At 53.4% G+C, this 23,369-nt stretch overlaps 1 protein-coding gene and 1 long non-coding RNA gene across 2 annotated transcripts; one reads left to right on the top strand and one right to left on the bottom strand.

Moving 5' to 3' along the window:
- Positions 1-619: 619 nt before the first annotated feature.
- On the bottom strand, positions 620-4,664 carry ZNF503 (zinc finger protein 503). Its single transcript, XM_025397228.1, has 2 exons — positions 3,884-4,664; positions 620-3,149 (listed from the first exon to the last, which is right to left on the bottom strand). The coding sequence occupies exons 1-2, from the start codon at positions 4,187-4,189 to the stop codon at positions 1,524-1,526; spliced, it is 1,932 nt and encodes a 643-aa protein (XP_025253013.1). The 5' UTR covers positions 4,190-4,664; the 3' UTR covers positions 620-1,523.
- Positions 4,665-11,992: 7,328 nt separating this feature from the next.
- On the top strand, positions 11,993-14,142 carry LOC112631761. The gene is made up of 3 exons (XR_003121188.1): positions 11,993-12,284; positions 12,958-13,013; positions 13,127-14,142. It is a non-coding gene; the product is annotated as an uncharacterized LOC112631761 (long non-coding RNA).
- The last annotated feature ends 9,227 nt before the right edge of the window (positions 14,143-23,369 follow it).

Below are 23,369 nucleotides of genomic sequence, written 5' to 3'. Positions count from 1 at the left end.
AAGCGTTTAGAAGGCCGTGGGCAGCCAGAAGAAGAAAAGAGGACACACTCTTCCCGAGGGACCAAAGGGTCCCGGCGTTCCCTTCCCAGCCCGGGACACAGGTTTCCCTAACGCCCCTCCGCCTCCCAGTGTATTCGGCTTGCCTGCCGTGGGCAGGGGAGGCTTGGAAGCCAACGCAGGGGCAGCGCGCAGCCCCACGTCCCCGAGGCCCCGGCCCAGGCCCAGCCGGCGAGTCCCAGCCTGCTCCACTCTGCACAAAACGAAACCCAAACGCCCAAAAAGCTCAGGAGGGAAATTTAACAAAAACCCTCTTCCCCGCCACACACCCCCTTTCACTTTTAAAAAGCCAGCTGCCACGAGAAGATTGAAATAAAAACGAAATGATTGATAGCAGGGGACACTATCTTTCCAAATAGTGAGATATCCTCTATAATTATGTTCCCCAAAGCCAACTTCGTGGCTGGTCGCCCATTCCGACGCCTTTGCCTCCCAGAAAATCACAACAAAGCGATCGGAAATTCGGCCACGGTCCCGGGAAGAAGGAGTAGCAGTGAGGCCCCGGAACCCACTGCGGCCGAAACTGCCATGCTCTCTTTAACCAAAAAATAAAAAAGATAAGAAGAAGTAAAACCCTTTAATACATCAAATATACGGAATTTTAATCTTTAAAGCGATACATTGTCTATTATTTTAGTACATGACGTAAACCTTGTCCCCTTCTCAGCGGGTAGACTTAAAAATTAAAAATAGTTAAGTGTTCCTTTTAAAGAACAAAATAAGGCAAATGAGGTTTTGGAATAGAATTTTTTAACCTTTTTTTTTGTTGTTTTCTTCCAGAATACATACAAAAAAATACCCATTCTCTTCGATGGTATACACCTTAAAAATAATTGCAATTTTAAATCAGAGCTGACAAATTGTGACTTTTTCATTTTTTGTAACAAACATGCATGTAAATTTGTGTTTCAATCAGACATTAAATAACGTACAATACAATCATAGCAATTTTAAAGTAACATTAAAGAGAAGACCTCTAGTTCTGTGGCGGTTTTGCTTTTATTTATAATCTACAAGGGATGGGAGGGTTTGTTTTCCACATTTTTACCCTCAAGTTTTAAATTTTTTCCCTCCTCCTTTTTACCTACAGAGCTCAAACTAAATAATGCACTTTTGAACCACGGGTCCGCTTGGAGCTAACATAAATAAATACCAGTGTCCACCGATGCAGTCCTCAGATGAACACTTTCTCAATTATTTTTTCCTTCTTTTTCTATAAAAAGTCAAACGATATTTTTTCAACTTTTATAAAGTTTGGGTGGGGAGGTGAGAGTGGGGAGAAGGGGAGTGTCCCACTGGGTCTCGGTCGCTGCTGTCGGGTAGATAAGGTATATATTTATTTCCTTTCGTGGCCCGAGTCCTCCCCACGCGCGGGTGTCAGCAGCCTGGGCCGTAATCCCGCCCTTCCCTGGGCTCCTCCCCTCCCCCAGCTCCTTCCTCTCCCTCGCTAGCCCTCCCGGCCGCCCTCACTGATACCCCAGCGCCGAGGCGGTGGTCAGTCTCTGTCCGTAGAGGGCGTAGGGGGAGTAGTAGGGTCCGGTGGCGGCGGGCACCGGCACGGGGGCGCCGGGCGTGGGAAGCGGGCTCTTGGAGTAGGGGTGGTAGCGGCTGCTGAGTCCCAGCGCGTGGTGGGGGCTGCGCAGCGCCAGCGTCCCAGGGCTGCCCGGCGCGCCCGAGGTGGGGATGTGCATGTGGCAAGCCATGGCGGCCGCGGCGGCGCTGGCCAGAGACGACGAGCTGGGGTAGCCCGACAGCAGTTTGTCTGTCCCGGGGAATGCCGTATGGGTCCGCAAGTGGCTCAGCAGCTCTTCTGACGTGGCGAAGCGCTTGTCGCACGGCCCGTTGGCCGACACCCAGTTGCAGATGTGGGGGAGCGGGTCGTTAGGGAGCATAAAGCCGTAGGGGTAGAGGGGGTGGCCGGCCAGGGAGGGCGGTGTGGCGCCAGCAGCCGCGGCGGCCGTTAGCGAGGAGTGCACACCGTGCAGCGGGTGCGTGGGGTACACCAAGGGGTATCCGGACTTCAGCGCCGCGGCCGCAGCGGCCGGATCATGTGCGCACGAAGCGCTGGCGGCCGCCGCCCCTGCCAGGTGGCTAGCGCAGTGGTAACTGAGGCAGTACGGGTCCCGACACAAACTGGCTGTCATCACGGACGGCGGAGACGCTCCGGCCAAGGGGCTGGAGCCGGCCGGCTTACTGCAGCCCAGAGACCCGGCCGCGGCCGCCGCCAGCTGCGCCCCCACTAGGCTGCCTGGCTTGGTGGGGTCGAGTGCCACGCCGTGTGGCAAGAACTGGGGCGGGTAGCCGGCGTAGGCCCCGGCCAGGCTGCCTGGGTAGGTCATGCCCGCGGGAGGCAGAGGGAACACTGTCTGGCCCGGCTTGTAGGGTGACACGGGAGCCACCAGCCCAGAGCCCAGCACTGAGGAGGAGGTGGGCGCGCTGGGGCCGGAGCCGGAGCTGGAGCCCGATGAACCGCCGCAGTCTGAGCCCAAAGCCTTGCCCCCCGGGCCCCCATCTGGATGCTGGTTCACGTCCACATTAATCCCGCCGCCGCAGCTAATCCGGCCGTGTGCCAGCCCCGTGGGTCCCCCTTCGGCCGAGGCGCCCCCGGTGCCCTTGCCGCCGCCGCCCACGTCGGTGTCTTTCTTGTCGTCCTTGCCCTCCGGGGCACCCCCGGCCGAGGGCAGCATACCTCCCGGTGAGCAGGCCGAGGCGCTAGAGCTCGGGCTGCCTGTCCTGGGCGTGAATGGCTGGCAGGTGGCGCTCGGTACCCGGAATCCCGACTTCTCCGCCGAAACACCCCCGCCGCCGCCCCCGCCACCGCCACCGCCTCCACCGCCGCCTCCCGGCTCCTTCTTATCCGAGCCGGGTTTGGAGTACGGCTTGAAACTCGACTTGTCCTCCACGCCGATGTCGCTCAGCTTGAGGGGGCCCGATTTGGTGTCCTTGTCGCCCGCGGCGCCGCCGCCGGCACCGCCCGCGCTGCCCCCGTTGGAGGCAACCGAGGAGAGTTTGGAGGAGGGCGAGGGGTCGGGCTTCCCGATCTGCGAACATGTTTGCGCCAACAGCGCCAGCGGGCTCTTCTTGGCATCGAGCTGCGGGGTCAGACGATGGGGGGGTGGGTCACACAGAGAAAGAAGTGGAAACCCTTTAGAATCCTGGCTTCTGGGGTTCAAATGCCTCTCCGCAACAGCCCACGAAGATCCTCCCAGCCCCGAGGCACAATTCTAGGCGGCACCCCGTCTTCAACACCCACTCACAAACAAACATTCTCGCCCTTGGGAAAGGCAGCAGATTGCTTCCCCCGCCCAACCACCACCCCCAGCAGCATCTTTCCTGCCCTCTCTGAGCGCTAACTAGATTTTTAAAAAGCAAAACGTTTCGGTTTTCGATTCCTAGACCCAGAACTGTACCCCCTCCCCACAAACACTCCTTAATTCTTCGGAGTAAGGGCTTGGGCGGCTGGCGCCTCAGAGGCTGTGTGCACACACTGGCTTCTGGGGATCCGGAGGACGGCGACTTTGAAACCGTATTTCAGACCTCCGCCTGCCTTCGGTGCCGAGTGAAGGGGGCCTGGGTCGGGGTAGGGGCTTTCATATCAAAAGGAGAAACAAGTATTTGCAGCCTTGCTTCCTAGCATTCACGCCCCATTCCACTTCCTCCCCCTTTTCCGCCCTAGTTTTGAGGTACGGAAGCAGTAGCCTCTTCCCCCATTCGGGAGCTGAATCACTCCGACTCCCCCACCCCCGCCCACATGCCGAGAAAAAGAAAGCCCTAGGGTGGCAACCAGGGTAGTGGTCCCAGTGCGATCCAGAGAGAGGGTCCTTACCTCGATGGGGCTGACGGGCGTGGAAGGCAAGGGCTGCAGGTACTCGGGGTGCAAAATGTGGCCAGTTCGTGCCGTCAGCATCTTCAGCACCTTGATTGGCAGGCGGTTGGCCTGGCGCAGGGGGTCAGAGGGAGGCACGGCGTGCACAAAAGGCTTGGTGCTGCCGGCCGGGGACGAGCCTGGGCCGGGGCCGGAGCTATTTCCAGAGAGCGCGCTGGTCCAGGCAGGGTCCGCACCGCCTCCGCCGCCGCCGCCGCCGCTGTGCTTACTGCTTCTTAGGGCAGAAAGCGAGGGCGCTGTGCTCATGACCCACCCGCGCGCATGGGAGCAGCGGGGGGGAGGGCTCCGGGAGGCGCGGGGCGGGCTCGGGGCTGCGCGCTCGCCCGGGGAGCAGGAGCAGCGGGAGGAGGAGGAGCTGGCGCGGCGGCCACGGGCGCCCAGCGCGCCTTCTCGGCGCCTGGAGCCAGACGCGAGTAATCCTGGGTGGCCCGCAGTGGAGCCGTGGCCGGGCTGGAGGAGCCGGCTGGACTGCGGGAGTGCCGGGCGGCTTGCGGTGTCCGCCTGGGGCTGCTCCCCTGCGCTGCGCTCTCACTGCCCCGCGCCGACGCTGCGCTCTGCGATGTGAGCCGCTGCGTGTCCAGCCGGGGCTCTGGCGAGGAAACTCACTTCAAAAGCAGCTGCACCGAGGGGGAGATTAAAGCCTTTGCCGCCTTCCAATCAAATGGGAGCCCGAGGTGATTGGAGGGTCAAGGGGATGTGACGCGTCCCGCGCCGCCGCCGCCGCCGCCAGGACTCTCAGAGCTGGTTTTAATGGGCAGCTCCCTCTTCGCCGCCCCCCCCCCCGTGTGTCCCCTCCCTCGATTTCGCTCCGAGGACGAGATGGACATTTATTCTACGTTTGCCATCCGCCGCCTCCCTCTTTTTTCCTCCTCGTCGTTCTTCCTTTCCCCAGCTCGAAAATAAACTGAAACCTTCTTTTGGAGGGGAGTGCGCGTGAGGAACAGACTGCGGGGGTGTCCAGAAGGAGCACCAGTGGGAGTGTGGACACCGGCCGGACTGTCAACTCCAGGGGCTAAAGGAACCCGCACACCCAGTGTTTTCTCCTTCGCAGTAATCGAGATCCCGCGCGGCGCAGCGCGGCCACCAGGGTAAGAAGGCAAGGTGGGGGAGCCGGAGCTGGAAGAAGCCCGCCCGCCCGCTCTGATTTCCTCAGATTCCGCGGCGGAGAAACCAGAAGCTAGATGGGCAGTCGCAGCGGCGGCGGCTCAACACCGCGATGCGCGCTGGGCTCTCCGCCCTTCCCGGCCACGTGACGCCCGGGGACGCGTAGATTGGGGCAGCAGCGGGGATCACATGTTTCCTCTGTTTCACACTCAGTCTCTCCCCCAACCCCCCATTCTTACTCTCCCCTTCCACCTCTTTTCCTCCCTCCCCCCGTTCTTTGGGCATCTCCACCCCTCCATCAATTGTCAATGTTCCTCGACCGCAATCAATCAGTTATTTGTCAGCTCTTGTCAATCCTCCCGTGATTTATGTCAGCTTTTGTTGCTGATTACAAGGCGGGTGCGACTTGAAGGGAAAAAGAGAGAGGGAGAGAGAGACGGAGAGGAAGGAAGAGATCGAGAGGGAACTGGAGGAGGGGAAAGGAGGAGCGGCCTCCTGGGATGGGGGTGGGGTGGGATGGGGGCTCTAAGAAAAAGAATGAAAGAGGGGAAAGAGGCGCACGGTGTCAGGAAAATGAATAGCGAGAGTAAAGTGCGCAGGTGCGCCCAGGGCGCCGAGAGGGGTGCGCAGGCCTGGAGTGCGCGCCTGCCCTCTCGTTGTCGGAGAGACGCCCTTCCACCTCTGGGGGCTTCAGTCTGTTCGGGTCGCGGAGTTCGGGCGCGGCTCCGGGTACCCGAGACCAGCGGCGGCAACGTCTAACACGGGAGATTCCCTCCACCCCACCCCGCCGCCGCTAGTCCCCGGGGGGGCGTGTAGCTTGCGGAGGTCAGGCTGCCACCCTCCGTAGTTCCCTAACCCCAAACTCGGAGACTTCTAAGAGCCACACCACCAAGGAACCTCGAATCCTGGAGGTCAATGGTGGGGTAAACCTCGCCTCAATTCTTTGACCCCCTCGGGTCGTAACCAGGGCTGAGAGGCTGCGAAGAAGAGGCCTGGCCATGGGTGTATGGGGGAGAAACGTCTCAGGCCCACTCATGCCCCTTTCCCGACCTTCTCCCACCTGCCGCCATCCCCGTAGGCTGGGGAGCCAGGGTCACTTGGGGCTGCCCTCGAGAATTTATTGGAACGCCGAGTCGGAACGACCTGCGCTGGGAGAGCCAAGGGAAGGAGCGAGAGAGGGAGGAGGCGGCTGCCTGTGGGAACGCGGATTCTTCCAGGGAAGCGGAGCGGGACTGCCGCGTTCCCCTCGATTTGCACCGTCACTCGAGTTGTTTGGGAAGAAAAGGGGAGGCGCTGTGCATGCCACCGGGTACCTGGACCTGGGTGCCCAGTGTGTATGCATGCCTGTGGCGCTGCGTGAGTTATCGGGGCTCTGATAGCGTCTGGAGCGGGTTCGAGGGTCTCCTCCAGAAACTCGCAGAAATTATGAGGGGGTGGGTGGGTGAGGAGGACACACCCCCTTCCTCGGAACGACTTGGAAGACTTTGAATCTCCCCTCCTCCGCTTTCCCGCCCCGGCTCTTCTTTTGTTGTCAAGTCCTTTTGATAAATGGTGGGGCTGGGAGCTCTGGGAGTCGGTAGCCAGTCTGTGCCCGCGCGGGGGGCGGGGGCCGAGCCTGGAGACCCGGTTTCGACCGGCGCGCACCCGGGGCTGAGCTGGGTACGCGCGCGGTCGGGGCTAGAACCTGCCCTCGGCGTGCTCGCCCTCTCCTCTTGGCCCATCTCACTCCCCTTCCCCACCTCACTCCCCTCCCCCAATTCTTTCTCTGTCTCCCACTCCGCAAGGGTTCCGAGAACTTTCTGGGGTGAGTTTTAGAATTTGCTCCTAGGCATTCTTTTTCTGCGTTTGGATTTTATCCCTTGATTCTTTGGGTTGGTAAACTTCATGAGATGGTAACTTGACTGAAGCTCATTTGGAGAGAAGAGGGGAATGAGGCGATGTGTGTTTGGGGCTGGTGTTTGTCAATGTGAGTGTGTAAGAGCACACCTGCATTCAAGGGGGTTTGTAGTGTCCGTGCGACATCTGAGGAAGGTCAGTCGGCGAGCGAGTGGCGAGGCCCCACGCTGTACAGGTGGTCTGGTCTCCGGGGAGCGAGTCCCAGCTGCGCGTTTCGGAGGGCGGGACAGTCCTACGCTGTCTCTGCGGGGCAGCGCGTCTGTGAAGCCGCTCTTACCCTTCGGGTGTGCCCATGTGTGCCTGGTCACTGAGTGCGCGGCCGTCTAGGTGTCGACCCAACCAATGGTAGTGCTCCCAACGCCGCGAGCCCAGCTTTGGGCTGCTGTAGCCGCGGCCTCCCCGCGAGGCCCGGGCACTGAAATTCTGGGGGCTGCGGCAGGGCTGGGGGTGACACAGCCAAGGGCGTCCCTCCCCTCCCTCCCCAGCCTCCAGACTCAGCTCTTCCCCCTCTCCTCTAATTCCAGCATCTTATTACGCCGGCGGCTCAGGGGAGGCAGCCTCAGCACCTGAAGTGGGGGGGGGGGGGGGGGTGGGGGAATGGGGGGGGGCGGGGAGTGGCTCCCGCGTTCCCCGATGTGGCCGCACACGCTCGTAGGGCTGCGGTGTGCTGCGTGGGTGCGGGTAGTGGTCAGCGTGCGTTCGCTTTTCTCAAAACTCCACTCCGAGGGTCCGAGCGCTTGGGGGCGCCTGGGGGCCTGCACGCCCGGGGCTTTTGGGAGGCGCCAGCGTCCGAGCCTGCGCACCTCGCGCAGGAGGCCAAACCACCGAAGGCCGCGCGGGTCCGGGGGTGGGGACCATTAATTACTCTGCGCCAGGCCTGAAGCCTCCAACCCCCAGCAGCGGTTGGCTTGGATGTCCTGCGGATTTTATTTGCACACAATGGAAATGATTTGTTTTCTCTAAAAAAGGAGTGGGCAAGGCAGACATTGGAGGAGGGGGTGGGAGGAGGAGAAGGAAGGGGAGAGAGCCGAGGAAAAAAGTTTGAAAATGCCTTGAACTATTCACTGTCGAGATGGCTAATCAGTATTGAGGCCGGAGGGCAGGCGGGCCGCCTTTCACCGCCGCTTCCCTTTCATCTCGGGCTCGGCGGAGGCGCTCAATTAAAAGCCTATCAGTTTGTAAGTAAATCAACGCCTATCAGAGTTGTCACATCAAACAAAACGATTATTATTGCAGCCCGCCTCCCCTATTAATCTCCCTCGAAGATAATCCGCCTGACAGGTCAGGCCCGGCGAGCTGGAAAGCCTGGTCCAGAGCACCCAAACAGTCCCGGACTGGCGCGCGCCCCCGGGGGCCTCCCCACCCCTGTCCTGCCCCGCCTCCCGGTCCCAGGGAGCAGGGAGAGAAAGCGCGCGCGGAGGCCTTTGCACCCAGGTCCGCCCCACCGGACTGGGAGCAAGGCCCAGATTCGCGGGGCCAGTAGGGGACAGTCCCGTGCGGCCCTCGCCGCTGCGGGGGGCAGGGGAGAAGCCTGGCGTGCAGAAGCCGCGGCCCGGCCTTGTCCCGGGGTCTCGCCACGGCCTGCGCTCTCCTCGGCGCGCCTCTCCTGCCTGTCATTTCTTTTTTCTGTCTCCCTTCTCCTTTTTGTTTCCTCTCCCGCGTCTTTCTGGGCTCCCCCATCTCTTTCCTTCATTTCCTTTTCCCTTTTCTTACTTGCCAGAGAGTATTTCCCATTCTGGCTCCCTCTTCTCGGTGTGCGGTATAAACCTTCGTGCGCAGTCACACTGCCTGGAGTAGGACGTTCTCAGGGCACGCGGTATTTCTCCCGCGGCAGGGTTGCCCCAGGAGTGTGCAGTTCCTAGAAACTCATGGCAAAGTCCTCTCTAATCTCTTTCCGAGCAGGGGCTCTGAGAAGCTCTGCTCCTGTTTAAGGGTTGGGTGGTTTTGGAGGGGTGAAGAGGAAAAAAAGAGGGAGAGAGACTGGTGGACAATTGCCCTATTCTGGAATTAGTATTTGGCCTTGGAATTTCACAGCCGCAGCGTTGCCGACCTCGCTGTTGGCGTTGCCCGGGCTTTTCAAATACATAGATAAGACTCACGGGGGCATCCGGGCCTCAGTAGTGACTGTGTGTGTGTGCCTGATAGAAGTAAATACACCCAGATAACTGCCTCTGTGGCCTCAAGTTAGTGCCCCAAGAGTATGGGTGGGGCCTGACTTCTAGAAGGCGCAAAAATCGTGGCCTCCTTCCCGGTGGCCTCCGCTTCCTGCTTTGGGATGCCTCGGAATCGAGCCGGACCCGCCCTTTTCTGCGCTCTTCCTCCACATCTATAGACCCAAACAGCCACTGCCAGAGCCAGGTGGAGCCAGGATTGAGGGGTAGCTGAAGTGTCTGCGAGGAAAGGGCTGCCCGGGGGAGCTCAGGCCTGCTACCTGATATGTCGGTTCAGTGCTCCGCGAAGGCTCTTCGCGCCTGTAGCCTGTATCTCGGAGGACCCCCAGGGCGCTGCAGTATTGGGCGTCAGGGCCGAGCCTCTCGCAGCAGTCACGCGGGGAGGCCACGGACATCCAATAGAGCCCACTTCAACTTGCATGGTGCATGGGGTCCAGGACCGGTGGCCCCCACACAGGGTTTCCGAAAGCCTCTCCATTTGTCTGCACTCTCCACTGCCGACCTTGTAGGAAATTTATTTCCATGCCCAGAAATATTGTTTGGACACAGTGGCTCGGTTATCTTCGCGCCTGCTTTTCTTAAATATATTTATTTCACCTCTGCCACGCTGCAGATATTTAAAGATCTGTAGATGCCCTAACCCTCAGCGATGCGGGACTCACACTGGTTATAGATAATATTCTCTGGGTGGTTATTTGGACATAAGTTCTATCTCCAGCCCTGATGACACCCAAGCAGGGGCTGTAAAAGGATACTTGTTCTATAATTTTTTCAAGTGAAATATATGTCCACACACGGAGAATTTAAGAGTATTTTTATATTTCTCTCTATATCTAAATATTCAGATGTGTTAATTACATGCCCTGGAAGCTGGAAGCGATCAGTGGTGTTCACAGTGGACGTGGAGCTGTTTGTATAACTTTCATCTCCCTGCACTTACACATGAATCTCAGTCTAATAAATTAAACCTTGTCATTTTTAGAATCGACGGGATTTCTCTGGCTGTCGTTTGCGCTGCATTTATCCGAATAAATCCAGCTCGCAGGCATCCTGCAGGAAACGGCTCCCGGCTCGCGTGTACGCCGACACCTCGGCCCAACGCGGGACTCGAGGTGGCTCCTAGTGCCTGGGCGGCTGCTAGTCCGGCCTCCGAGGGAGGCTGGACAAGCGGCGCCCCCAGGTCGAGCGGCCTCTCACTGCCTGGCAGCCCCCAGCTCTGCCGGTGCTTCGGAAACCCGCCTGGCCAGGTTCGCCCGCAGTGAAAAATGAAAGCAAATTCCCCTACAGAGGTAGCCCGAACTTTCCTTGACGAAGGCTCTCTCTTGAGCCTGGATCTCCAAGAAACCCCAGAGCGCTGCAAGTTAGCAACAGAGATTCGATGGCGGCTCCGGAGGGCGCGCGAAGGGTGGGGCGAGGGGGCAAAAAGGACACTGGGTGACCCAGCCTGGCCCAGGGCGAAACGCAAGAGAAGGCGCCTCGCCTTCCTTATTTCAATGCAACTCCTTGGCCCTAGACGGTAAAAATAGTTTCCAAGCTGCCGCGGACGCCCAGGATGTGTTTGCAGAGATCAAACTGGGGAGGAAGCGGCTTTGTAAAAGTTGCAGAAAGATTAGCCCAGAAGCGTCCGCCCGGCGGGGCTCAAGAAAGCTTGGGGACAGCTTCACGTTCCTTGGGGCGGAATAGCCCAAGAATTGGCCTGGGTAACCCCCTGCCCAGTTCTCTGCTCACTTCGAGCCAGCTCTTAAATAACTTCCCGCCGCCTGCCCTGCAAACTTCCAGGCGCGGCGCCGGCGAGGCCAGGACACAGCAAAGGCTAGCAAAACCCCGCCGCGGCGCGCTCGGCCCCAGCCCTGAGAGGCTGCACGGGGTGGGAGAACCAGTGTGGTTTCCGCTCCCACTCGGCTGCCCAGACCCTCAAGACCGATCCCCCCCAACTCCTGGGAGCGGGTGCTTCCCTCTGGGAGTCGAGATCTTGCGGGGCCGGCGAGGGCGCAAAGTGCGCTCGCTAGCCCGCGCGGGGGCGGCCGCGCGTCTCTCCGCGGGGCCTGTCGCCAGGCCGGCCGCGGCGGGTGAGTGATGAGGGCAGAGAAGGGCGCCCATAAATCGCGGGTGTCAGGGCGAAAAACTCTCTTTATTGTCTGCGTGATGGATGGGCCCGGGGACGAGACACCAAATACTTCGTATCGCCTTTAAATGGGAACACATTTTCCGCGGCCATAATTCATGTTTTTTAAATAGAAAGTTTGAAATGTTGCCTATATTTCACCAGCCCTGACATATTTATGAATCGCTCCCTGCATGCAAATATCATTATTTAAAGCGCCGGGGAGAGCGCGGGGGAGGGGAGGAGGCGCGGTTCCTGGGGCGTGGGGGTGGTGAACCGAGGAAATGTCGGTGGAGGGGGGCCATTTCCCTAAAGGGCAGAGGGTGAGGTGCGGGGAGTAGCCGTATCCGGAAACCGAGCGTGCCCAGGGCTTCTCTCCCGCCGCCGGACCCCGCACGGCCGACCCGGGACGTTTTTCGAGGCTTGGGACCTAAGACAGGCCCCCGGCCCCTGCTGGGAGACCAGGGGGCGTTTTTCGTCCCTCTCTGAGGCCGTTATCCAAGCCGAAACCACCTTTTCTAAGAAACAAGTTTAAAAAAAAAAAAAACAAAATTTAACAAACAAATAATAATAACCCAACATATTTCGTGTTCTTTGCCACTGCATCGATTTTATTGATTTTCATTCTCCAAACCTGGGAATGTGCGCACCCGGGAGGGGAGACTGTCAAAACCCAGTCACCTCGGGGACTGGGTGGGGGACAATTCTCCAACGCCGCGGCCTGGACCCGCCCCCACCCAACCGGCGCACCACCTCCCAGGCACCACGGAGCCTGCGCAAGCTGCGGGGCCTTAGCTCAACCGGCCCGCAAGCTCCCGGGGCTTCAGTCCCGCCCCTCTGTCTCCCCAGCGCCCTGCAGCGCTCCTAGGGTCCTTGTGTGCCCTCCCCAAGCCCCCACTGTCAATACAATCGCTGTAAAAAAAAAAAAAAAAAAAAATCTTTTTAAAGCCAGGCACTTGCCGTCGGCCTCTCCCCTGCCCGCCTGACCCAGGAGGCGCCCACACCTGCGCCCTCACTTGCCGAGACTTTACCTGTGCAGTCCCCCGCGGCGCCTGCAGCCGCGCAGGTAGCCGAGAAATGGAAGGGAGGGCTGGGGAGTGGGAGGGACAGAGAGCACCGTCCTACACAGCCAGACGCGCGGACCCGGGACCTCCTCTCTGGACCGGTGCTGGGGCCCCGGCAGAACCAGCTCCGGGAGCCGAATTGCGCCAGGAAGAGTGGGCCGGGGGAGGGGCGAGGGGAACGGGCCTCGGCAGGGAGGGGCGGGCCCGGCGGCACTTCCGCTGGGGGTGGGGCTGAGGGCTGACGCGCCGGTCCCGCCCATCAGCCGCGCGGGCCCGCCCGCTCCAGGCCAGGCTCCGCCCCCACCGCCCCGGAGCGGGATCTCAGGTCACGGCCCCCCCAAGCGCCCCCGCCCCCGGAGGCCTCGGGCTGAACCGGGTTTCGTGGGAGGGCAGAGGGCGGCTCCCTTTTCCTCACCTGGGGGTACTCTCTTTTTAAGTCATAGGAACAGAAGCATCTGCGGACTAGGATCCCAGGCCCAAACTTGGACGTGAGATTTGTTGAAACTTAGGTCATTTGGTACTCCTGGCCCAGGGGTCCTCACGCTCTCTCTGCGGATGTGAGCAGCCATCCTCTCGGACAGTCGGGAATATAGTCCGTGATCACAGGGCCCCACCTATCTTTCAGGAAGAACAAAAACAAAAACTAACACTTTTTGATTGTTCATTTTGTGCCAGGTGCCATTTAGAAAATTTCGTATGAATTATGTCCTCGCCCACAGCGACTCTCTGAGGTAGGTACCATGAATGCCCCATTTCATAGATAAAGACATTGAGGCCCAGAGAGAATAAATCGGCCTTGCCTCACCCACATCCCATCCTTATCCTTATTCCTTCTTTTCTTCAGATCTGGAGCATCCCAACTCCTTACCCTGGGGGAGTATTGGAGGGAGGGGGACTTTTACTTTTCTGATGGGGGAGTACCAGCCTGTTAACCACAACCATTTGCAGCTGAGGCCAGTGCAGAGCAGGAGGGGGATCTGCACAGAGGAGAACGGTATAAATGGCATGGGGTCATCTCAGCCCCTGGCCAGCTCCCAGCCTAATGGGAAAAACGGACCATTGAGCATCCTGTAGTCCCAGCCCAAGCCAGCGTGCCTTCTTTAAAAAGCAAATCCAACCATGTTTCTCTTCTGCTTAAAAGCATCCGGGTTCCCATTGTTCTTGAGAACAAGTTGAGCTTGCCTCCCCTAGCTGGCGGGTCTACACTGGCTCTGCCCCAGCTTGCCTTTCTGCCTTGGTCTGCCTCCACACCCCCTCACCCAGAACTCCTGCTACCCAAGGCTTCCTTTTAGTTCCTCAAGTGTGCCATGCTACTCCCCACCTCAAGGGCTTTGCTCCTGCTTTTCTCTGCCTCTCTGAAATGACCTGTCCTTCTCTTCACCTGCCTTGCTCATCCTCTTCCTTCAGTTCTCAGCTCACACATCACTTTCCTGCGTCCTCCCACGTCCCATTACCCTCACTTATAATAGAATTTCCTGTTGAGAGTCTGTCCCCTTCACTGGATGGTAAACTCCCAGGGGACTGGGGCTGTTCCTTCAAGGAACAAATGAAGAAACAGCATTTGTGTAAACCACCAACTATGATGAACGAATGAAACTGCACTTTTTGGGGCCACCAGTAAGTATTCTGTATGGTCTCACATTCCAAGATGTTCTCAACTTAATGAGGAAGATGATACAAATCTCATGAAAATGTACATTATTTTGAATGCCTTTATTGTAAATGTCAAATAAGGGGATGCTGGAGGAGGTTGGAGAAGAGTAATATGCATGGATTACAGTCATTTATTCAGGGTTTCAAGATGCAAGATGTGTTGGTTGACACAATTTAATGGAAAAACATGCCACCCACGACCATCTCCCAGTGTTGGGCATGTATGTCTCAAGGCTCTAGCCTGTGCCCCCTTTCCTCTTCCTTTCTTCACATATTATTGCTATCACAGTTCAGTTCTTACTAGTTTCTGACTGAACTGCTGCTACAAGAACCTTCTAATTGTTCTGCCCATCCTCCACCTCTCCTGCCTCTAATCCATTATACATACTCCTGCTGGGTTAATTTTCCTGACCATATCATTCCCTTACTCAAAAATCTTCAGTGGCTCCCTATCACACAATGTAACACTTGACTCTTCATAACCCACTTCCAAACTACTTTTGTAAAGCTTTAAGATGCATTCCAAAATTATGAAAGAAATACATGTTCACCTCAACTAGGAAAACACTCAAAGATATACAAAGAAAAACATTAGTGATCTTCCTCACCTCCTCTGCATTTCCCACCCAGTCTCCCAAGATATCCATTGTTAAGGACCTGTGGTATAACTTCTATCCCTTTCACCATTCTCCATGCTCATAATAAACTACATTCATATATGTGGAGCTATTGTGTTATTGCCTGTTTATACAAAAAGGATTATATTGGGGTCTCTGCAACTTGCTCATTCTTTCTTAATAATAAATGGGTCTATAGATATGGAATTAATATATTCATTTTTTAGCTACATAGTAATTTTAATTTTAATTAAAAAAAAATGTATATATGTATGTAAGTATTTTAGACAGGGTCTCACTTTGTTGCCCAGGCTGGAGTGCAGTGGCACAAACATGGCTCACTGCAGCCTTGACCTTCCAGACTCAAGGGATCCTCCCGCCTCAGCCCCTCAAGTAACTGGGACTACAGGTACGCACCACCACTCCTGACTAGTTTTTGTATTTTTTATAGAGACGGGGTTTTTCCATGTTGCCCCAGCTAGTCTTGAACTCCTGAGCTCAAGGGATCCACCTGCCTTAGCCTCCCAAAGTGTTGGGATTACAGGCGTGAGCCACCATGCCGGCCAGTGACATAATGTTTCATAGGATGTATATACTACACCTATTCAACCATTCCCCTATTAATGGGCACATAGATTGTTACCAGGTTTTTTTGGCTAATAAAATTTCTTATGTCTATATCCTTGCAATTAGTGATTTTACTTCTCTAGGATAGTTTACCAAAAGTGCAGCTACTTACACATCAGCCAAATTGAATTTCTTTGTTCTCCCCACGTGCCCTGTGTTTTCCTTCTGTCTCCTCTGCCTGGAAAGCCCTTGTCCTCCATGCTTGTGTGTCTAACTTCCAGTCCTGCAATAGTCAAATCTGATACCAGAATTTAGATATATTATCTGATATCCGCCTCCCTCCACCTTCCTCATTTGAACACTGCAGTAATGTACCAGGCCCAGGCAGTGGTTTGCATTTGGCATAGGCCAATCATGACAATCCTGTTTTCATCTTTCCCTTGCATTCCTGTAGCTGGGTGGCCATGCAACCTATTTTGGCAAATGAGGAACAAGTAGAAGTACAGGGGTGGCAAAGCAGGAAGTGAGTGTTGAGAAGCACTCTATTTTCATGATCAAAGGGGATGATGCCTATGGTTGGACCCTTCCCTTTCCCCTTCTTCCTTGCATGAGCTTGGACATAATATCTAGAGCTGTAGTAGCCATCTTGTGACCATGAGGGAAAGTCCTAGAAAACAGAAGAAAGAGACTTAATCCTGATGTCATTGGGACACTGAGCCATCACCAACACTCCTCCTTCTCCAAAACTTTTATTTTGTTAGAAAATCCCTATTCATTTAAGCTAGTGAAATTGGGGATTTTTATAATTGTAGCCAGACATATTCTTCACCTACTTTAGCAAGAAATACCACCCTCCATCTCAGAAAAGGAAAAAAAAAAAAAAAAATGCCATCACAGTGGTCCAAAACAGTTTTTAGAAACTTTAGAGACTTGCCTTCAAGTATAGCTTTTGAAATAGCCTCAGAAGCAGACAAACAGTCTTATGGCATGGCTTTGGTATTTTAGAATGACCAAAAGACACCTGGAGGCAAGCGTGGTAATACCTTTAACCTTCAGTGCTACAGTTAAGTATTGCATGGTGGACATTTAGTTTCTTCCTACTCATTTGGTTGCCTAACATCTGAATCCTCTTGCTTGTTGGAAAGCAGGGCCTGTGTCTGATTACTGAAGTGGAAGAGGCCACATCCTCCTTCTCTCTGCCCTCTACCAATGGATGCTCCCTACCTGGGTCTCAGACTCAAAGGGTGAGCAGAGGATTGTGGTAGTTTGAAAACTCTTCTCAGTAGCAGCAGTGAGCCCAGTGCAATGGCATTGACTAGGAGGGGCAGAGAGGACAGTCACTGCCATGTGCACTGTGATCATGGCAGCCACTCAGGCAGTGGCCTAACTCAGCTGGTATGGTAGCATAGCCAACCACATTTCCATTTCCCAGCCGCTGACAATTCCTGTCCACTTCCCAAGTCTAGGTCTCTAGTCTTCCCACCAATTCTGTGAACTTCCTGATATCCTTTTGATACATTCCTTTTCTGCGTAAGTTAATCAGAGCTAGTCCTGGTCACTCACAACCAACAACATCAACTGATTTGCCATAGCCTGGCTGTTCAGGTGGCTTCTAAACAGGTCCAATGGTGATTGCTTCTTAGTTGTGTCTGTGGGTTCCTATGATGGGTACTTGTGTGGGACCCCAGCACCAAACAGCCTGGCTGAATACCACCCTGACCAGGTAACAACTTCAGCCGAAAAATTGATCAATGCAATAAGGAGAAGCAGTCATGTCAGCATTGAGTGAGAGAATCACACTTGGTTTTATTGAGTGCCTGCTGTGTCCTGGACACAATTCTAGGTAGATTACAACATTACCTTACCTCTTACCAAAGCCCAGTGAGAAAATAATTTTTATCTCCACCTGGTTTGAGAATGTACAGAATTTTTCCCTTCTAGCCCTTCCCTCCCACAAGCTTGGATGACACCCAATATTTCTGATTAAGGTTTCTAAGGCATCAAAGGACACTGTCAAGATCGACCGCCTTAGGTAACAATCAACTCTGCTTTTTCTTAGCAGAGCTTAAGAGCTTAAGAAACTGGTACCTCGGGGTGCTCAAAAATATTTATGGAATGCAATAAATGGCACAGAAACATCTCCAGGGGACATTTCCTTGGGAAAGTGGTGGCCTGAAGCATTTGGGGTCTTGTGTGAGTATGGGGGGAAGCACCAGGGAAGAGGTAGGTTTTCCCTACTCACTGCACTGCACTTTCCCAAACCTTGACCTTGGCCAATATGCTTCATGTCTCTGGGCTTAGTGTTTATTCTTCTTTTCTCTTCTTTTTCTGTCTCTATCCCTACTTTTTCCCTTTGTTTCCCCTTACCTTTTCCATTAATCAAGGCATTAATAAGGACAAAAATGATGTCATTTTACTTTTATTCCCTACGTAGTCTACCATATACATCAACTGCATTCAATAAATACAGGTTGGGCCAGGTGTGGTGGCTCACAGCTGTTATCCCAGCACTTTGGGAGGCTGAGGTGGGAGAATCGCTTGAGGTTAGGATCTGAGACCAGCTGAGCAACATAGTGCAACCCTATCTCTACAAAAGCTAAAAAAAATTAGCTGGGAGTGGTGGTGCACGCCTGTAGCCCCAGCTACTCAGGAGGCTGAGGTGGGAGGACAGCTTGAGCCCAGGAGATGGAGGCTGCAGTGACCTGTGACAGCGCCACTGCACTCCAGCCGAGGAGAGCAAGACCCTCAAAAAAATTAATATTTAGGTTATATAATACATTTTTAATGATTTGACTTTCTTAGTCCCCACTTTTGTAACTGAACATGCTGCCCTGCAGTGACTACTACCGGCTCTTTGACCACATTCTCATATTCACAACGTTTTACTTGAAGAGTCAAAGGCTTTGTCATGTTCTCAGTTTCCTTGCCCTGCTGCTTCAGAAGAAAAGGAGGACCAGCCCCTTCAGCAGGGGTGGGGGTGTGCAGTGAGAAGTGGCAACAGTGTCCCGGGGAGCTGGCTGGTGTGGGGAGGGTGGGTCTTCCAGGCTGTGGGCAGGGACTGGGGGGATCTGGTGGGGATCGGCTCTGACCACTAGCATCATCTTTGACCTCTTTCCCCCTTAATCATAATTAGCACCCAGATTGTGTTGACCAATTCTCCCTTTGAAATGGGAGCTCCACAAGCATTTATGGAAGGAACAAATGAGTTACTTCCTGCAGAACCCAAGTGTGAAAGGAGTTAGTAAACATGCTAGAATGAGGCTGGCAGTCACGGAACCAAATGTAGATTAACCCAAAATGTCACAAAGGTAAAGAGTAGGGGAATAAGGGTTTTTTTTAGGAAGGATGGCATTCCATCTTCCCCGAAATGCTTCTGCCTCAACCTCAGTTCTCCTCAGCACCCATCTGAAATCCTCCTACTGTAGCCTCCCCTAGTCCTACCTTCCCAAACACTGCTTTGATTGGATCCCACATTGCTCCAAACCCTCACGGACAATTCATTTTCTGCAAAAAAGCAAACCCTCACGGACAATTCATTTTCTGCCAAAAAGCATTTCATGTGCCTCAACTTCTCTCCTTCAATCTTTTTTTTTTTTTTTGAGACGGAGTGTCACCTACTCTGTCGCCCAGACTGGAGTGCAGTGGCACGATCTCGGCTCTCTGCAACCTCTGCCTCCCAGGTTCAAGTGATTCTCCTGCCTCAGCCTCCTGAGTAGCTGGGATTACAGGCGCCCACCACCACACCTGGTTAATTTTTGTATTTTTGGTAGAGATGGGGTTTCACCATGTTGCCCAGGCTGGTCTTGAACTACTGGCCTTTAAGTGATCCACCACCTCGGCCTCCCAAAGTGCTGGGATTTCAGGCGTAAGCCACCATGCCTGGCCGCTCTCCTTCAGTCTTACTGTCAAGGCTTGCTTTCCACTGTCCCTGAGGACCAGCCATCCAGCCAGCCTGGAATCTTCCCCCTGCACCAACACACCCTTCTCTGTCCCGTCTGTACTCATGAGGCTCCCTCCTGTACCATCCAGCTTAGGACACAGCACCGCCCTGCCCCTCCTTCCATCTGAGTAGAGCATGGTGCTTCAGCATGTGGTGGTCTCTGGGGCACGACTGCTTGGGTCCAAGGAACAGCAGTACCACGCTTGCTAGATGTGTGACCCGGGGCAAGCTTCTTCACTTCTCTGAAGTTTCAGTTTCCTCTTCTGCCAAATGGATGTAATAATGATCTCTACTTCATATGGTCGATGGGTACATTAAATGAGACAATGCATGTGCCTGGCACAGAAAGAGTGCTCTGAGTGGTCATTATTATTATCCACTGTGTTCTTTCTTACCTCTGAACCCCTGGAGTGCTTGCTGTCTGTGCCACTCATCTGGCACTTAATTATCTACTAATTGATGATATCTTTTATTAGCTATTTAAATTCTTATTGTTTAGCTTTTTGTGTATATGTATGTGTTTAACTTTCCAATTAGATCTTAAGCTCCTCCAGGGCTGAACCAGATGCCTTCTTTATACTCTCAACACAGACTAGCAGAGAGCTAAGTAACAAGCAGGCACTAATTAATGAACACTTATTAAAATGGGTAATAAACATTCAATGCTTGTATAGTTTTTTCAAAACCAGGATCTCCCTTAATCCTTGCAACAATCCTATAAGGCATATATTGTTATCCCCATTTACAGATGAGGAGACTGAGGTTCACAGAGAGAGAGTCACTTGCTCAGGTTCCAAAAGTAAGGGCTTTTTGTGGCCTCACAACAGCTTCCTTCAGCTTTCAGAAATCCTGGCAATGCCTCCCTCTCAGGCTCTAATGACCAAAACACACCTTCTCTGCTAACCCAGTTAAGCATCCCTGACACCTCTAACATTCTTTCCATATGCTCGTGGGAAGAGATGTTGAAGATACATCATTAAATGGAAAAAGCTGGTTATGAAAGAGCAGGGGCGCACACACACCCACAGCAAATACCACCTAGAAAACTGGCTGCAAGGGCATCTATGGGACCGCTGGTCGTCTTAGGGGTGGGGTCGTGGGTGATTTTAACTTTTTCTTGCTCACCTGTAGTTTCCACTACAAACATTCATACTTTATACATTGAGAAAAAGCAATACAAGTTTTGTTTTGTTTGCTTACTTGTTTAACAGAGACAATGTTGCAAGCCTCCTAGTTGCCTTTTACTAACAAATGTTCCTAGTGGAGGCGACCTCGTCCCTCTCCCTTCCTCCCTCCTCACTCTGAGCCAGGTGGGCAGAGACCCATCGCTGGCACTTATTAGTCACAGGTTTGAAATGCAGGGGTGGGTTGGGGAGGTAGAAGTGATTGGTGTGGGGTGGGAATTTGGGGATTCTTTTATCGCTTGCATCTCAAAGGCTGACAGGCTCTTGAGGGGTGGAAATGACTGGTAATTAGTGAACCTTCTCCAGAGTATACACGAAAGACACACTTCACAGTCTCCGTGACCTCTGCAGCCCGGTAAGTCTTTGTTATGTAGATGCTGTTAATTGGGTGAGTCACTTACTGCAAACAGCTTCAGGAGAGAGCACAGTGGGCTGTTTCAGGGAGGCTTCCTACCAGGGCTTCTAACTCAGGAATTAGGGGGGTTGACAGCAATGGCCTCCAGGTAACTCCACTCCCACCCCCATAGAAATGAGAAGTGGTCCCCACGGTTAGAAGTCAACACAGCAAGCTTTTAGGACATCTTGAGTATGAAGAGTGTTAACTGATGGCCTTCATCCTCCTCCTCCTCCCTCTCTCCATCTCGTTCTTTCCAGTTTATTGATTATCCATTCTGGGCAAGGCTGGGAATATTTTGAGATATAAACTGGGTTCCCTTCATTCAAGGAGCTGACCACCTAGTTGGGAAGTCAGGAACAGATATGCATGGACATAACACCACCAAACAGCAGGCATCAATGTCAGGCCCAAGGAAGATGCATTAAAATGACATTTCAGACCCTGGAGCAGTCACCGAAGACTGGACCATTAGGGAAAGCCTGTTCACAGGGATAGCAGGACTTGGAAGGTGTTCTGGGGAGAGGGATTCCCAGGATTCAGAGACTTTACAAACAAAAGCATCTTCAGGTCACTGTCACACCCAAAGCCGTGGCCCCCAGCACCCTAAGCGTGGTGCAGACGTTAGAGGCACAGAGTGCAGTATGGGAATGACTCACGGGTGCTTGGGCAGGCTGTTGGTCCTAGAGAGTCCCATCTGTTGCTTTCCCCAGAGGAGGACACAATGCCTGAAGGCTTTCAAATGCATCACATCCCAAACGGAACTTATCATGTGGTATTTTGGAGAATGACAGCATCTAAGCTCCTTCATCCTTTGCTCCCAAGCAGGTATTATTACATCAAGGCAATTGGGCGGCAATCTCTTTGCAACCATCCCCTTCTGTCCCCTTGCATCCTTATTGCTGCGCTCTCTCTTAAGGCCCTCGCCACCCTTTCTAGGGGTAGGATAAACTTTCAGAGTCTGTGAGGACATTTTCCTACTCTCTCCCTTCTCAGCCATCCTTTCCCAAACTGTCAGATTGATTGCTCTAAAATGCCGATGTGCTTAATTTTACTCCCGTTGTCCTCAAAGTGAGGCCTAGTCAGCTCTTTCCCGTCTGGCCCCTACGTGCCCCTTTTGCTGTCCAGATTGTCAAGGTCACCAATGACTTACAAATTGTTAAATCCAATGTTAATTCTCAGTCCTCCATTTACTTGGCCTTAACCAGCACTGGACGCAGTTGATCATGCCGTCTTCCTTTCAGTCCTTCACATTGTATTTATTTATAACATTTTCAAACATATGAAAACAATGTAAATAATAGGACAATGAATGCCCAATACTCTTCACCTCAACTCACCAGCTGGCAACACTTTGCCACATTGGTTCTCCCTGTTCTCCCCACCCTGCCACACACAAGTTTTGGGAACTATTTGAAATCTGTGGGCATCTTGATGGCTACTCTTAATTTCTTCATGTCCTAAGGAAAAGGATATTCTCTTATGAAACCACAAGACAGCACAATGAAGAAAAGTAATGTTAATTCAATATTGTCAGTAATATTATCAAACAGTTCACATATAAATGTTCCCAGTTGTCCCTATCATGTCTTTTTAGCTGTCTCTCTTCCAGTTCCAGTGTTCAATAAAGAAGCATGCATTTGACTTGGCTGTCATGTCTCCTTGGTCCTTTTTTATCTAAAACAGTTCTCCTAGCCTTTTTGTTTTTTCATTATATTATTTTGGACAGTCTAGCATTATTGTCTTATAAAATATTCCACTTTCTGGATTTGTCTGTTTCCTCACCCACGGATTCTGGTTAAACTTTTTATGGTAAGAACAGCATGCAGGTGGTGTGTACTTCCCATCGAATCACATCAGAGGCCCATGATGTGAGGTCGTATCACCCTTGGAGATGCTGTTTGAGCTGTTGGTTAGGGTTGTGACCCCTAGATCTCTCCACTGTAGAGGTACATTTTCCCCTTTGTAAATTCCCCTTTGTCTGTGGGGTGACACTTTGTGTCTATTTTTTATTTTATGTTATTTATTTATTTTGAGATGGAGTCTTACTCTGTTGCCCATGCTGGAGTACAACGGCATGATCTCAGCTCACTGCAACCTCCAGTTCTCAGGTTCAAGTGATTCTCCTGCCCCAGCCTCCCGAGTAGTTGAGATCACAGGTGTGCACCACCACACCTGGCTAATTTTTGTATTTTTAGTAGAGATGGGGTTTCACCATGTTGGCCAGGCTTGTCTCAAACTCCTAACCTCCAGTGATCTGCCCTCTTCGACCTCCCAAAGTACTGGGATTACAGGCGTGAGTCACCGCGCCGGGCCTGTGAGGTGATACTTTAGAGGCCATGCAAATATCCTATTCACTCCATGCTTTCAACATCCCCTGGTGATCCTTGGCAAGATTGGTTGTCACCTTGGGAACCTTGTCTTTTCTGATCACTTTCTTTTCTTGGTTCCCAAGCCCTAACTTGCCTTCGGTTCTTCCTTTCCTCTCCAGTTGCTCCTTCTCAATCTCTTTGTGATTCTTCCATTTCCTTTGACCTCTAACTGTTGGAGGGTTCTAGGGCTCAACCTTCAGACCTTTTTAATCCTGTCTTGTGACTTTATATGCCACCTGAAAGCTGAAGACTCCCAAATTTCTAACTCTAGTCCAGATCTGTCTCTTGAACTCCACACTCATGTATCCAATTTCCTTCTTGTCATCTCCACTTATAAGCCTCAAAGTCAAGGCCAGGCAC

This window comes from Theropithecus gelada, chromosome 9 (assembly GCF_003255815.1).
Source record: "Theropithecus gelada isolate Dixy chromosome 9, Tgel_1.0, whole genome shotgun sequence".
NCBI classification, from domain to species: Eukaryota; Metazoa; Chordata; class Mammalia; order Primates; family Cercopithecidae; genus Theropithecus; species Theropithecus gelada.
Note: the sequence above shows the minus strand (reverse complement) of the source record. Positions and strands in the feature narration are given on the sequence as shown.